This window comes from Lissotriton vulgaris, chromosome 11 (genome assembly GCF_964263255.1).
Source record: "Lissotriton vulgaris chromosome 11, aLisVul1.2, whole genome shotgun sequence".
Lineage (NCBI taxonomy): Eukaryota > Metazoa > Chordata > Amphibia > Caudata > Salamandridae > Lissotriton > Lissotriton vulgaris.
In genome coordinates, this window is record NC_141699.1 from 545,100,363 (window position 1) to 545,117,482 (window position 17,120).

The 17,120-nt window shown below is 45.4% G+C and overlaps 1 protein-coding gene across 2 annotated transcripts in view; it reads right to left on the bottom strand.

The window, feature by feature from the left end:
• The window catches only part of GPAT4 (glycerol-3-phosphate acyltransferase 4), a 284,422-nt gene that overhangs the window by 35,769 nt on the left and 231,533 nt on the right, over nt 1–17,120 (bottom strand). For both annotated transcript variants that reach the window (XM_086943600.1, XM_086943601.1), the window contains 5 exons: nt 15,934–16,049; nt 15,022–15,077; nt 5,419–5,504; nt 4,391–4,519; nt 2,525–2,604 (listed from right to left, as the gene is read on the bottom strand). In XM_086943600.1, coding sequence (XP_086799726.1) covers nt 2,525–2,604; nt 4,391–4,519; nt 5,419–5,504; nt 15,022–15,077; nt 15,934–16,049 — 467 coding nt within the window. The remainder of the gene's footprint in view (nt 1–2,524; nt 2,605–4,390; nt 4,520–5,418; nt 5,505–15,021; nt 15,078–15,933; nt 16,050–17,120) is intronic.

A 17,120-nucleotide genomic window follows, 5' to 3' on the forward strand; every position in this document is an offset into this window, starting at 1 on the left:
CCTCATAGGAAACATGCCACCTCTTGTAATGTGGTTGTTACTTTTTAGAAATGTTAATGCTTTCCTTTTAATCATAGTCGGTGGTCTGCGTGAAAATCAAAGAGTTGGGAGCTCTGGGGACTCGAGGTGCGCTTCACAAAAAGCTCCATTGGAAGACAGACTAAATTTTAACAGTCTCAGCAGAGGGGCCAGTGACTGGATGGGCACAGAGCTCAGCAATCACCCCCCTTATTCCGCTACGGCAGGTTCTTCAAAAGTCGGCATGCGCACATGTCTAATTTAATATACCATTTCAGCATGCTACAAACCTATGCACACCACAGCTTAAAAACATACGCAAAGTCATTAGCTATACCTGAACACTTATAAGCTCCCAAAGGCAAGACCTAGTGGCTATGCCAATGCCTGTTCTTCCTTGTTCTATCTGCAGAGAGAGTCTCTACCCTCCTTCTCTCATCTAGTGCAGTATCCTTATCCAAGAAGTGACCTCTGCCCAACCAATGCCCCAGTATCTACCTCTGGTATTCTACATCCTTTTCCCCACAAGAGTGTTGTTTCCTCTCAGGGCTATCCTGTCCAGTCCCATTCACTGGTCTCTGTCACACTCCCGGCAGCTACCTCACATTCAGTGGCACTTCCCACTTCCAACAGAATCTCTTATTCACCGCTGCCCCTCACCTGAGGGACCCTCTCGCTCCACAGGAAATCATCTCTACTAGACTCCTTCTGTGCCCTGCTCCTACACACACTTCTTTTTCATCCTGTGCAAGTAACAATGACCACCTACCACCTGTGAGTCTAATAATTGAAGTGAAACATCCGCCGTGACTACTTCCGGTCACGCACACCTATCACTTGGAGTCCAACCCTGCCCACCAGCATATTTTTCAACCCCATTTGTGGGGCATGCCTGCCTTTTGCTTTTTTTGTAAATATTTTGAAATTGTATTTTGTCCTATTTGCATTTTTATTTCCTTTTCTCTGACTGTACATTTTGCGTTTAGGTTTTTGAGTTTTTAATCTGCACACCCTGCTACCTTGTGTGCTCTATACAGTTTATGAATGGGGTGAATAGTCGCTTTCGACTGCTCAAGGTAACACGCAGCCTCATAGACAAAATTTAGTTGAGAAAGGTGACTTTGAACAAGTAAAAATGTGGCACTTTCGTTGGATTAAGGTAAAATTCAGATCAGTGCGAATATGACGTTTAATCAGTATATTAGGTTTGTGCTAAAACTGACCACCAATAAACCTGTTATTGCAAGCGGTTTTCGAAAATAAGATAATCATGTCATGCCACAGTTAATGAAATTGTACTAAGAACACAGTATGCATTTGTTTGCACTATTGCATACAAACATATCGGGTTTGTTGAATGGAAACATGAATGTAATGAAATACTGCTACACACATGGAGCTGTAAATGGAAAGAACACGGGGCTCCGTGAGCTGGCTGGCACAGGCTTGCCATGCCGTCTGTTGACTTGGAAATTAGTGAACGCCACTGATATGTTTGGTGCCTAGAGTTTCGCACTGTGATGTGCCTGAGCAGCGCGAGAGACCACAGTGCTGCGCCATAAAGCAAAAAAAAAATTTGTACCACGAAACCGCAAGTGATCGCGCCCGTGGCACGCTACTCACCACTGTGCTCTTCCAGGAACCGACACGCTCCGGGACAGTTGTGGGGAGGGCTGGGCTGTCCGCGCATGCGCGTTATTCCACTTTCGTTGTGAGGAGCGAGCCCCGGCGCCAAAGCGGAAGTCCCGGGTCCCAGGAGGGGGCCCGCGTGAAGACCAGCGGATACCACTGCGGGGCTCCCATGCCTAAGGGAAGAGCCCCGCTGTGGCTGCAGAAGAAGCCCAGGGGCAGAAATGGCATCGGATGAGGCCGTCGATGCAAGTGCGGGGCTCCCATAAGTGAGGGAAGCCCCGCGTATACCAGGTAATGCGTGTGTGTGTCTACGCGTTCAGAACATGCTTGTCGGGGGAGGGGGGGCGGCGTGTGTGTGCTTGTGTGTCTGTGTATGGGTGTGTGCTCGTGTGTCTGTGTATGCATGTGCGCGCATGTGTCTGTCTGCGTGCGCGCTCCATTGTGACGGGGAACAGCATGCCCGAATCGGAGCGCGTGTTCACGCGCGCGACCTGATCCGATTCAGGCATGCTGCGCGTGCACAGCTGTTGTCTCCTCTTGCCTCCTTGTAAGCAGAGGCGACGGCAATAGGGTCTCGCTGCGACAGGGCTTTCGCCCTGTGTCGCAGGTGCAAGACCTAAAAAGGGTTCTCACACCAGTTCATACAGCTTTCACTGGGATAACAGATGACTATGAGACTAAATGAGAGATCATCCTGGTTTGTTAAGTTTAAGATGGGCTTTATCATGGGGTGACAGTCAATTAAGTGGAATAATTTCATACATCTGGCTGGGGAAAATGATGATGCTAACAGAGTGTGATTGATACAGGCACCCAAAATAAGGACAGAAGAATTCAAAGTAATGAGTAGAAATAAACATGGTTTGGTACTTACCACAAAAGGTCCACAAGGCCACCCTGCCGTGCGATAGCCGACTTCACCCTGTTAGCAAAATGGACGGCGTCTTCACCCTCCTGTGAATTGAGAAACAGGGAAGTGGACTCTGAGTCATATTGTTGAACTCCTGACAAGTGTTTCAATATTGCAATAAGTGGAAAGAGACTCATCTATCCTCTTCCTACATCATAGCGGATCGTGGGGGTCTGTACCTCTCCCTTTATGATTTCCCACATCTTTTACCCAACAGAATGGATAGCCAATCCCTTTGCTATCACCAGTCTCTTCCTGATCATCTCAGAGGATTTGAGGTCCTATGCTACTCCCATTTCAAAGAATAGTGCAGTACTTTCTTTCCGTCACTAAGATGGGCCTATCTCAAATATACCCTTCCTGCTACCTGGGAATTTGAGTTTTTCTTTTTTTGAAAGTCTTTTTATAGAACAGTTGCTCAGTGTACATTACGCATAAGTGCATTATCATATGTAGAATATATATTGCAAAAGAAAATGTTATGGTGCAGTCAGCATGACCATTAGGATACATTGAAATAAGAAATGTGCAAACAGCTGTAATCCATATACTAGGACACAGGTTCTGTAGTATCCCCAGGTCTATACCCAAAGCACCGGTCAACTGATTCCCAACGGCCTCTACTATTCCCTGTATCTGCGCCAATTATCTCAGACCTTCTCCCATTTTGTGGGCAGCTACGGCTCTGATACATCACATGTTGAGCCCTTTGGCACCAGTATAAATCAGATTCCCAATCTGTAATCCGCGGAGGCCTGCTCTATCCCCAGGCATGAGCTATATTCCTTTTAGCGATTCCAGAGGCCAATGCAAGCCATATTTTGGGGGTATTTAGGCCACTCCTCTTCGTCAGTTATACATAACAGGTGCCAACTGGCAGTCAGCGGTACACTGAGTCCAGTCATTCTGGTCATGATTTGTATCACACCTTTCCAATAGTATTATATTTCTGGACATTCCCAGAATACATGTAAAAAGGACCCCACCGCACATGGGGCGTTGCCACACTACCCAAGGCGATGCAAAAGCATTCTTGAATAGCATAATCTACTGAGTATTTGCAACTGGATTCGACGGAACCGGGCCCATAAGGCCAGCTCCCCGGGGCTCTGTACAGAATCTACCCGATCCTCCTCTTCTATAAGTCCAAGATCTCCATCCCACACTTCCTGCAGCTTCAGCAGGGGGTCAAGGGAATTGTTCATCAGTTTCTGGTAGATTAATGACAGCGCCCTATCCATCACAGGATCAAGAAGGAGCCGATCTTCCACAGGAGTTGATTCTGGGAATTGCTCCCCCTCCAGTTTGTGGCGCCTTAGCGCAGGACCCAACTGCAAATATTTAAAATGTTTCAATTCAGCCAACTTATTTTCTTGCTGTAGGACCTCGAATGTGATTAATGCTTGCCCTCATCAAACACCCCCCAGGTGTTCAATAACTTTCAGTTCCCATTTGAAGAATCCCTTCAGGCCACGAACTTCACGCAGGAGGCCACAGTCCCATAGAGGGCCTGTCTGTTAGTTTGTCTTCCAACCCCAGAAACCTAGTGGCTTCTTGCCTTGCCCTCACCATTGTCTGGGTATGGAATGGCATGCGCTCTCATGGGAATTAGAGCTTTTTGTTTGTTTCCCTCGTGCAATGAATGACCAAGTCTTTTCTCCTCCCCATCAGTGGACAGACAAGTCATGTACTTTCTCAGGTCTAGCGGCTCACCCCCACCCATGCAGGCCATACAAGAACTTTTCTTTAAATACAGGATATAAGATTATTTTTTAGTCTTAAAACTCCTGGAACCACTCTTCCTCAAAGCTGCCAAGTTATGGCACCTACCTCTCTATTCATGGGGGGAAGGTACCACACGCTGCACACAATGGCCCAGCTCGTCATCATCCTGAGCAGGTAGTTCACCATCCCGTACTTGCTGCTATTCCAGAAAGCGTCTCCAAATCGTGGGTCATACTGTGGAAGCAACAGTAGATACTTATCAGGAAAGACGCATTCATCCACTATGGGAAGATAAGATTGCAGCTAACAATCACGAAAAGTAAAACATGCACTAGTAGATTTAACCCTCAGTGCCCCCGCAAAGTACTTGAGAAGTCCAGGCAGTGACTGCCTTCAATACAATCCCATACATGGGAAACTGACAAGTGCTCCGCCCACAATAACCTATAGTCCAGTCATCTATACCTTTTCTCCAGTGTATAAGGCAAATACAAGCAATGTACGCCTCTTTTTCAGCCCCACAAGTGTATGCCATGAATGTGCACCTCTCTGCCACTTCTAGTTGTGTGAAGGTAATATGCATATGTCCTGCAGTGCTAGCTAGGTGAGTGCAGGCAATGTGAGTTGTCTTCAGTGCTAAGTGACTGCAGGCAAATTGCGCCTCACCTCCAGTGCTAGGCATGTGAAGGTAAACGCATGGCTTTATCCTCTAGTGCTTGGCAGTACATGTAAGATGTGCCCCTTCTTCAGTTTAAGAAATGTGAATTGTACCTCGTTCAGTGCTGTGTGTTATGGCAAGCATCTGCTGCTGCACACATGATTGGTTGCATGAGTATTGTGTCTCTCCTCCAACACTAGGTGCATGCCAGCAATGTTTCCTTCTACTCTAGTTTTAAGTATGTGCAGGCAACAACTGCTTCTTCAGTTTAAGGCATGTGTGGGTAATATGCACCTCTAATCCCCTGCAATGCATGTACAAGTGTGTCCTACAGAATTAATCATGTACAAATAACGTGTTGCTTTCCCTTGGAACTAAGCTTGTGCAAAATCATGTCTCCCTTCAAGACAAAGTATGTACACACTATGGGGTCCTTCCTCTACTACGAAGAGTACACTCTCTCCTGAGGCCTTACCTTGATGGCAACAGGGTAAACTGTGGTTCCTATTTCAAAGCTTCCCTTCTTGAACATCATCACAGAGGTGTTATTGATGCAGGTACCTTGGGAAAGTGCAAAAGACAAATTAGAATGATTTGCTTCCTTCATGACTCCTTTTAATATAAATTCTGAAGAAGAAAAAACCACCCTCATCGGTGTGTAGGGTGTCCTAAGGTCTGATGAACCAAACGCCCCCCCACCCGTATGCTTAAGACAACAAGTTCAGCTGAAAGCTCTCACTTCCCTCTGTGCTTTTAGGACTTGATTATGTGCGCATTCTAGTGATCTCTGAATCGATCTCTATACAACTGTTGCTCTAGGGTACAAAGGAGAGGGTTACCTACAGCTGGTATTGGAAGTGAAAGAGGTGACGATCTGGGGCTGAATTAGAAAATCCGCAAAGCTGATTTCTGATGTGTTGTTACCGAAAACACACGTCAAAATACTGTGCAAAATAGTTACATTGATCAGTCCGTAAGTAGATATTATAAACTGGATGTGTTTTTACTGAAAACATAGCAAAGTCTCACAAATTCTTAATTCATAGTTCACGTGTTGCAGTTTTGAACAGTCCCTTAAATTTTGTTCGACAGCTTAATTGAACTGCTTTAGCAGCTGTCACGTGTATTGTCTATATGCAACTTATCCATAAGGGATATGTTCGACCGTGACAATGGAAAGCCCCTCCTCTAACAAATCCAAAAACGAAAACTCGATTGTATATCTGTGTCAACAAAATGGGGAGCTCTCCCAAGAGTATAGGGTAGCTTGTCTAATTAGGACGGTAGCTCAAATGAAGCAGTGTCTGTTCATCGGACAGATAAGACAGACACCTCAGTTAACAGGCTTATCCTAACCTCCACTTAACTATATGGCACAACGACCTTCTGGCCACTGATAGACGGCGACTATAATAGGAGATTACTATAGCTTCGACCTGTGTTCCCAATCACTACTTCATTCGAGTTAACGTCCTAATAAACCACGCTACCCTACAATCTGGAGACAACTTCCCATTTTGTTGGGACGGATATACAGACACATTTAATTTTTGACTTTATAAGAGGTGGGGCTTTCCAGTATTAGATGATGCTGGTCTTCTCCCTTACAGATCATATGAAGCCTTGAAAAAGTTGCAACTAGATAAAACAAACTTAGGCTACTAGTGCAACTCAATAGCTGGACGTCTAACAAGATTAGCAGGACTGTTCAAAAACGCAACCCATGAACTATGAATGAAGACTTGTGGGTCTTCGTCTGCTTTGCTTTCAATAAAAACACGACCAGTTTATAATAGCCACTTAAGAAAAACTGATCAATGCAACTATTTTACACAATATTTTGACTTGTGCTTCAGTATCAACATATTATAATTTGACTTACAGATTGACAGGTGAGCGTGACTTGCAATTAAAGTGTCATGAAGAATATGAGCCTACTGTGGTAAAGCGACTTGAGCGAACAGGGCATCCGGCAATGGCACTGTATGACCTACAGAGGCCAGAGTAAGTAAGTGCTCTCAGTCTCATCTCCCCACGGCCTTATCAAGCAAGATCAGCCATTATGGTTTAAGACACAGACTGGCACATTGAGAGATTGTGCTACTTCACAAAACAATGCCCGTTAATAGTAATGTTATCCTTACTTTTTAGCTGAACAAACAACTTACTAGAGTGAAGACCCTAGGAGTGTATCTGGATCCAATGTATCCAAGTGAACAAAGTGGTTAATTGTGATACAATCAAAGTCCGTTTTGAGGAGTCACCATGGGTTATTTTTTATTAAGCTTAGTTGATATTAGCTCAGGCCCCATAGGAGCAAAACTTTTCTATTCTAATGACCTTTTACCCACACATTTCCGGAGTTTGTTCAGACTCCGGCCATTGGGATTGTTACAAAGTCTATTTGTGGAATACAAATCTAGCCAATCTTGGGGCAGATTTACTCCTTACCTAATGTCTTGGTTTATCTTCAGCAATGGGTCTAGGCTATACATGGAAATGTGTCAACACTACAGCAGTTTTAAACAACTAGCTCTACATCACCCCCCCTCGTGTTCTTAGTTGCTCTTTTTAGACAAGCTGCTACTGGTGGCCAAAAATGCAAAACTACAAGCATTTGGAGGAAGTTGGTACGAAGGCCCTAATCTCTTTATTTCCCCTCCACATTAGTGAGTCATGTAGGATCTGCATACAGTCTGGTGGAAAGCCTAGGTGTCTATGAGGGCTGCAGGTGTCATGATGCCAAATTCAGCAATGTAGGAAATCTCGCCATATAGTCTAATATCCTGGAGAGGTGGTCCGATCTGCACCACTCCAACCTGATGTCTGCAGGGGATCCAGGTACCAGCTTGGGCAAGGTCACATGGAGGTATTCAAAATCCACCTAGTTATGAACTGGTTCAACTTCTACATTATCCTGAACTCGGAAGGAATACCATAATGAAACTGCCATGACAGGAAATTAATTCAACATTTTCCAGAATCGTGGATGTGAAGTCTCTGCGTTTTGCATCCTCTGCTGCAGCGAACAGTACAATTTGTGAAGGCAGCATTCAGCATGTCAGATTGCAAAAACAATTCATGCTTGTCCTAGGGCGTTGAAGTGAAGAGTGGCTCCCTTGGAATGCATGAAGTAGTTCATAAGTGTGTGTTTGAGCTAGCTGTCTAGATCTCGTTCCTCTCCAATTCCTGATAGAATACATTATTGTATTGTATATCTGGGTCGAAGTCTTTCTATTGAATTAAAGGAATAACGAGGAAACAACCTTTACAGCAGGAAGGACTATTCAGATTTCCAGCATGTTTATGTGTAACATCTTTTTGGCCGAGGACCAAGAAATTAAGAATGTACTACTGCTCTGGATGGCTCCCTGGGCCTGAAAGGATGATTCAGAAATGACCATTTCCCAATCATGCTCCTGAAAAGGCAAACTTTGTGACCTTGGTTCTCTGTAGCACCACTGCAAGGCATCTTGGACACTATGTGATGAAAATGCGGTCATCTTAGAACCATGAGATTGAGAAGAGTCAATACAGGCATTCTTTTTCTTCTCATCCGAAGTTTAATATGAGAAATGAGAAAGATGGAGGAAGCCATGGTGTACAGTATATTACACAATTGGCATACAAATCTTGAGAAACAACACTTTTTCTCCCTCTGGAGAAGAGAAAACTTGCTTTGTTTTTTTAAAATCAATGATGACCCATACAATGTATACAACCAAGTCATAGAAAACTAACAGCCATGCATTGTTCCTTTCAAATGCTTGACTTTCCAACCAGTCATCCAGAGGAGAGCAAGGATGCCTGTTATTTAAGCTGAGCACCTAGTACCAAAATGCATCTGAAAGATCGTGACGACACACCTGACAAGCCAAAAGTGAACTCTAAGGAGAGTCAAATTTGCTAGCCTTAAATGCTCAGTTTGAATAGAGGTAGGGCTTATGATGGGGAGCGAGGTATTTCAATTTTCTAGCTATTGCCTTGCTTTATATTATGGTGTTCAGATACACATTAAAGACATTTAGAGTGTCCAGCCTCACTGGCCTTTAATTGCCACACTTAGCACAGTTCCTTAAACAGATTAATTGTTTTTCAATTAAAAAATTTCTCCTCAAAGCTTAAAGCAGAAGCTGGTCCCCAGTTGCTCCACAAAGGGGAACAACTGTTAGTAAAAATAAGGCCCAAATGAAGACCCGCAATTCCTATTGATCCCATAGAAAATAAAATTCGGAGACTGGACTGCTGTAGGACACAGTGAGTGCAGGAGGGCTGTTAGCCGTTCTTTGAAGGTACAATCTAATTCAATATACTCTTTGCTCGCACTTTAACCTTTCACAAAGTGGACTTGCACATGGTCCAAGAGGACAAGAATTTCCTGGTGTAAAAGCTCTCCTGCACACAGCGCTCCCTCCAATTTTTGCCATACCTACAAGCATGCTGAAGTCTGCTCCTGAGACATTCAAGGAACCGCTCAAAGCCAAGGTGGTGACTCCTTACATCAGAGGTAAGCTTTCCCAAGACTCCCTGGTAGTGCACATAGGCCGTAAGCGTACCAATGTTCAGGGTACCAGTGACGCGCCACACCCGGACAAGAAGATTGACGCAGCAAGTAAACGTGTCGCCGCCCAATAAGCCACCCATTGGTGTATCACCAATTCAATCGGACTGCTCTCCAGGTACAACTGGGCCCCCTGCAATGAAATGGGGGAGCCCATCCAATACCTCCAGGGAAGGTATTGGAAATCAGGCCATGACCTTGTCGCAGAATGAAAAATTATTCCCATCACAACTACTTGCTGGTGCAGATGCTGTAAGGCACGAAATCAACTTGAGCTTACCGATCTGTCGCCATGCCTCATTACGCATCTCTGTATTTAAGCCAAAATTACAACAGCTCCTGCTCAACCTGCCCTTCGATGGGGAACACCTCTTCAGACTGTACATTGACCAGATGCCCGACAGAAAGTCAATAAAGACACAGCCAGGGCCATGGGGCGCTCCAGACACAATATCCCAGCAGCTCCTATCGCAGGACCCAGTACAGTGGGGAAGTGCCATGTCCTCATCTGAAGGCTCTACCTCCTTCCAGAGGCAGCAGAGCAGCAAACCCCTACACCGAGCCATGCTGGGAGGGGGAGGGGGGGGGGGTAGGGTTAGAGGGGTAACAAATCATAGGGTAGAGGGTAGGGTGTTGGCACTAAAGCAGCCGACCCCGCTAAACACCAACTCGCTCACACTTCCCCGGACCACACTACACATGTCGGGGGAGAACTACAGGGGTTTCTTCCACGGTGGGTGGTAGACACCTCAGATCAGAGGGCCCTCACCATCGTAGATCAGGGTCACTGCTAGGACTTCACCACAACCCCACCAAGCAAACACACCCTAATTTCTGAACACCAGCACGTCCTCCAAGAGGAAGTAGAGGCACTCATTCAAAAGGAAGCCATTCACCCAGTGCTGTCACACCAGCGTGGCAAGGGAGTGTTCTCCTTCTACTTTCTCATTGTTAAGAAGGATGGGTCGATAAGGCCATTACTCTACCTCAGGACCCTCAACAAGTTCATCCTGTCACAGCACTTCCATATGGTGATGATCCAGGATGTCCTCCCTCTGCTACAGCAAGGTGACTGCCTTAAACCTGAAGGACGCCAACTTTCACATCGTGATCCACCCTGCACATCGCCTATACCTTCCGTTTGTGGTAAATGGCCAGCATTTCCAGTTCAAATTGCTGCCCTTGTGGGTTGCAATGGCCTCCAAGGGATTCACAGAGTGTCTTGCCGTGGAGGCAACTCATCTCAGGAGGCGCCATCTAAGTGTTTCTCTATTTGGACAACTGATTAACAGAGCAACCAAACAGCAGTGCTTAGCTGATACCCAGACCACCATAGACCTCCAACATGGCATAGCATTCACCATCAATACCAGAAAATCCAATATCCAGCCCATTTGAATCCAGCCCTTCATAAGGGCAGTGCTCAACTCAGTCACCAGGAAAGCCTATGCCAGCCCTGCATGGGTCCAAGCTTTCCAATTATTGCTCCCCCTATTCATCCAGATAGCCAAATAACAAACTGCTATGCACCTTCTCGGCATGATGGCCTCTTGTATTCCCATAGTTCCCCATATCAGGTCACATATGCGCCCTTTATAAGAGTGCCTAGCTGCACAATGGTCTCAAGTCGAGGGTCACTGGGAAGATGTAGAGTAGATCTGGGGCCACACCCATTGCTTGCTTAAGTAGTGAAACAGCAACAATTTGTTACACGGACGTAATTTTATCGACCTAGTTCTGCAAGTGACCATCCCAACTAACTCTTCCCTTACATGGTGGGAGGCGAATTTGCAGGAGCAGACTGTTCAGTGTATGTGGCCACTCTATCATGAGGAGCTGCACATCAACTACCTAGAGGTGATGGCGCCCTAGAGGTGATGACGCCCTCCAAATCCTTGATCACAACAAGTCCTGCCTCCTCATCCTCCTTGACCTCTCCTCCGCATTTGATACGGTCAAACACGAGAATCTACTGGAGCTGTTAAACAACAGAATGGGCATATCTGGGACGGTTCTCAAATGGTTCACTTCCTTTCTGCACAACCGGTCTCAGAAGTTCAAGATCAACAACGCATTGTCCTCGCCTGTGCCCGTAACACTAGGCGTCCCACAAGGCTCCTCCCTATCCCCCACACTGTTCAACCTCGTCATGGAACCACTCACCACCTTGCTTCAAGCATCAAATGTACACTTCCATATGTACGCAGATGACACTCAGCTCTACCTCAAACTTCAATCCCCTGAAGACATCAAACTTTTGAATGCCACACTAAGAAACACTCAAGCATGGCTGGCCGACAATCACCTTAAACCAAATGCTCTGAAAACTGAGTTCCTTCTGATCTCACCTCCTGCGAAAAAGGCCATCACCCAAACCTGGCTCAATCATCTAACCGCACTAAATGTCCAGCCCACCATCGTGGACTCGGCGAAATCCCTTGGCATCACACTTGACTCCAATCTCGACATGCAGCAGCATATTAGCAAAGCAACCAAGGGTGCCAACTTCCAAATCAACACGCTGAGAAAACTCAAACCCTTCCTACTACCCAAGGACTTCCGAACTGTTGTACAAGCCCTAGTCATTCCTCGCATAGACTACGGAATTGTGGCTCTCAGCGGGCTCCCCCTAACAACAACGGCGCCGCTACGAGCCTCCTTGAACGCGGCCGCAAGGCTCATCACTGGTTCAAGAAAACACTCGCACATATCCCCGGACCTAAAAGCCTTGAACTGGCTGCCGTTTGAAGCCAGAGTTCAGCTGAAAATTGCCTGTATGACACATTCGGCCGTACACCACAAGTCACCCAACTACCTCACTCACAAACTGACTATATCAGGAGGCTCGAGATCCAACAGAAGCACAAAGAATCTCCTCCTGAAACCTCGCAGATTCCGGAAGGAAAAAACATACAAACGCTCCTTCTCAGGAATGGCACCCAGGATCTGGAATGCACTCCCGCCAGAAACTAGGCTTATCCCCTCCTCTGTACTTTTCAAGAAAGAGGTAAAAGCCATCCTTATGGCTAAGTTCACCTGAACCCTATTGCTACTGGATCAATGACAGTACAGGGCTCCTAGTCTACCGGCTACCTGATTGCTTATCTATATTAGTCTCTTCTACGACTGCTACTGGACCAAAATCATAGCACGGATGCCTTAATATTTGGTTTCCAGATTGTTTACTAGGGCTGTACACTGTGACCTGAGTGCCTTACTAACTTGCAATCCATTCACTACTGCCTATTATTCTGTTCTCAACAGTGTGTTTACTCACCCTCTGGGGTGCTATAATCTTACTCGAATCGTCATTGCACGGCTTCAATATTATTGCTTCTTGATTGTTATTAGTGTGCATACTCTTGTGCGAGTACTACCCTACTTTGCAACTCACTCCCTACCGAATATTACACTGTTTTAAAAAGTTTGTTCTCCTACCTACTGTTTATGTAAAGCGCTCTGATATCTGCAAAGATCTTGTTCGCGCTATATAAAACTTTACAAATAAATAAATAAATAAATAAATGGCCATTCAGTTGGCAAAGCATTCGTCGGTCACCTTCAACATAAAATGGTCCTCATTCGCACGGACATCACAGCCATATTTTCCAACAGAAATATTGAGGACACACTCACCACAATTGTTGGCATTGGCACAAGGCATATGGCAGTAGCCACTACATCACAGAGTAAATCTACTAGCACAATACTCACCGGTAGTGGAAAACGACTTTGCAGCCCTACTCAGTACGACGCAGCAACAAGTCCAGAAGTGGGCACTCCAACCCCAAGTCCTACTCCTATACTTCCATGGTTTGAGGTTTCCCAGACGTAGCCTTCTTTGCCACTGCCAGAAATGCAAAATGCTTAAGCATCCAGGTACCAACACCCACAGTCCACGAACAAAGCACTGTGAACTGGCCTGCGATATTTCCCTACCCATTTTCACCTCTCCCGTTTGTGGTTTGGAATCTTTGGTAAACATCCTCACTCTCATTCTGGTGGCTCCCACATGGTCCAGACAGCCCTTGGTCACCACCCTCCTCAACCCATCCCTAGTGCTCGAGGGGCTGACCATCCAGCTGGACGTTCTCACGCCTAGGCAAAGCATAATCAGCCACCCAAATCCCAGGCAGCTCAATCTTGAAGTTTCGCTGCTGGGGTCCTGAATTTGGCTACCTGAACCTCCCTCCAGGGTGAATGTCCATCCTTAAGGAGGCACGCAGACCTAAAACCCGAGCCTGCAATGCAGCCATATGGAAGACGATTGTGCACTACTGTTCCTCTCACGGTAGCAAGCAGACAAGGTCCAGGACCCCGTCTGTTGTCTGCTTCACTTTCAAAATTCGGGCTTCGCTTACACTTTCATCAAATGTCATTTAGATGCAGTTGCTGCTTACCTTCAAAAAAGAGAACACACTTCGCTATTCAAAGTTCCAGTCATTAAAGTCTTCCTGGAAGGTCTTAAAAGAGTCATTCCACCCAGGGTAAAACCTGCCCCAGTGTTGAACCCCAACACTGTTCGCAAAATCAAACCATTGACTACTGGTGTTCTTCCCAAATCTAGATTAAGTGGCAGAGAGAGCTCTCCACACACCAGATGTCAATATTGGCCCTTATGTATTACACTGCCAGGACAAACGCCTTTCGTATGACAGCAGCTTTTTGACTCCTTCTCAAAAATACACAACGGCCATGCCCTCTCCAAAGCAGGAATCAGACCGTGGTTGGTCAACTGTATACAGATCTGCCATGCAAAAGACAAGGGATCTTTGCAAATCGCTCCCAGACCCCACCCAACACACAATAAAGGGGTCTCTATGGCTTTTTTATTAGGTAACATCCCTATAGTTGAAATCTGCAAGGCAGCAACCTGGTCCACTCTACACACTTTCACTAAGCACTACTGAATGGATGTTCCAGCACACTAACAAAATGCTGGCCAGACTGTAGTCCGTACACCTTCCCAGTCCTCTGCAATACCCTCCAGTTAGCCCCTGCAAAGCGGGGAACTATTTTACAGTCTATGCACAGCAGGTTTATCTACAGCTACAAACGGAAAATGTTACCTACCTTGTAAGCATCTGTTTGTTGCATGAAGTTCTGAAGATTCACATGCACCCCCCCCCCCCCCCTTCATCCCCGGAAGCGCTAGGTGGTTTTTAGATGTCATTCTTTCTTCATTCCTTTGCAAGGATCTATTTTGATCCTCACCTGCGGTGCCACAAAACAATCTAACAATGGAGATGACGCCCATGCGCATTTCTAGTAATAGGCGGAGTCAAAGTCTTCTTCGAAGTGCAAGTAACATTTTCTCTTTTACCATCTCTCACTTCCCGGGTCCACATTTATATAGTTTTGAGTTATTTAACAGCTCCAGGCATTAAGGCCCAGAGTGTATAGTCAAACTTTATTCACTCTTTGAAACTCTAAAATACTGCTCCCCAAAATACAACACAGCACCTCCTTTCTCAGGTTGTGGACATTGGAAAATGGATTTTATTATACACCCCTTACCTTCTGGAAAGATAAGGATGGGCAGTTTGCTTTTGTCTTGGACGTGATCAGTCAACCTGCAGAGAGTAAAGGGAGGAACACAGCTGGATGAGCCGCCCAGATATATGCCTCTGAAAAACAAACGTCAACTACTTGGCAAAGCAAGATCAATAGCATCACCAGAATCACTAGATTTTTGCTGCTAGGTCACCCACCTGCTGACCACGAGAACTGAATAAAGGACAACGCAAGTGCCTAATATTCTGCACAACCATCAACCATGGTTTGATTTTAAAGCCCCAGAAGCTTCACTGAGGGTTTTATAAGTGTTTTGCGTAAGCGAGTGTTGAAAAAACCTGGGAAATTAAGGAGGAAGAGATGATCAGAGTAGAGATCTGGCAGAAGCAGTGATGTAAAACCTTGGCTGCTATTTAACAGTAGGACATGACGGGTGCAGTGCAAGCACCCCACTATCGTTAGAGTTGGTGGTCTGAAGTAGGTAGAGGCAAAATTTCTGCTACGCCAGCATAATATTGTGTAATTTATAGAGTTTCCTGAATTAAGTGAATTTGCATTGTGAGTAAAATGTTTATCACAGGAGCAAGGGAAAATGCAAAGGACCAGAAAATGAGGGACTGCTGTTCGCAGCACTTTTTATGGCACTTTTTAAAGCATTAAATGGATGCATGTGTTGTGTATTTTATATTAAACATAGCATTAAATACCTTGTTTGTATTTCGTGTAGTTTCACATAACTTGACGAATTTCAAATATTTACATAAAAGGAAAAACACACCATTTTCACACAGCCCTTGGAAGTAAAGAGTCTAAGCTATGCACTTGCATCTCTGATTATGCTGCTATCTACCCAACATAGGCTGCACAACCATGAAAAAAGTCTCAGGAAGACTGGCGTTTAGTTGGCTCCGTTACCTTTTGGCCACAAGATGGCGATCTTTCACTTCGGAACGTTCAAACCAAACATGGGGACAGGCCTTCACCATGGCTCGCTGGATCACCCCCATCAGCCCACCATGAATCTGACCCACCTAAAGCCAGAAGGGGGGGGAAACCTTAGTCACAACAAAAAACAAAAAAAAAACATCCGTATTGCAGGAGCGTTTATCATAAAATGCCAGAGACACCTTGGAAAGAGTTTTAAGACTGTAACTTGAAGAAAGTTCTTGTGTGCACACAGCTTCGTTGGAAATCAAAAGGCCCACAGTAATAGCTAGAAGGAAACTGTTTAATGTTGGATTGGGAAACTGCATTTATAACACAGCCATTACTACGCAAATATTTACCAGGCATATCAATTTACCACGCATGCTTTTACAACGAAAATGTTAGTATTTCGCAGGTAAGTGTGTGTGTGTGTGTGTGTGTGTTTGTATACACATCAATATCATTGAGGGGAAAAAAAGGTTACAGGGACGTTATAGTTAGGTTCACGTTTTACCCTTACAAATCCATAGAAATTAGGCAGTTATAGTTTTCTAACGTAAGTATAACTACAACTTGTGGCCTACAGTTACTTAACTGCACGAGTCATGTTTCTTCAGATAAGTAGAACTACAACTGCTGAATTTCTATGGTTTTGTGTGGGTAGAGCGCAAAACTAACTATAAAGTCCCTGTAATCTTTGGATGTTCAGTGGCTTTCTATGGCTTTTCTAACGTAAAGTAATATATTGTTAATCCAACAAACGCACACGGCCGCAGGGCCTGGCCCAACTCCCCACATGAAGCCAACCTCCGCTAGGGATGGGGATTTGATGTGTGAACATGTGTATTCTTTTTTTCCCCCCATTGTTCCCCGGATGTTTGATTTGTTCAGCATTCCACCCAGCATTTGTTTGTGCAGCATTTTTCACCCTAAGTGGGATAGGGTTGCCCAGACGTGGGTCCTTTGCTCGCTTGCCACTGGATTCAAGCAAGCCGGGCTGATGAGGGGTGATACCCCAAAAGCGGCCCTAAGATGCTTGTTACGGGCCAGGGAGGACCTGGCTTGGCATTTCAGGCTGAACTGTTCCCATAAGGAGCAGGGTCAAGACTGATTTTCATATAGCTAGGTCCAAACTGGGGTGGCATGGTGAGCAAAAGAATGATGGATTTAACCCA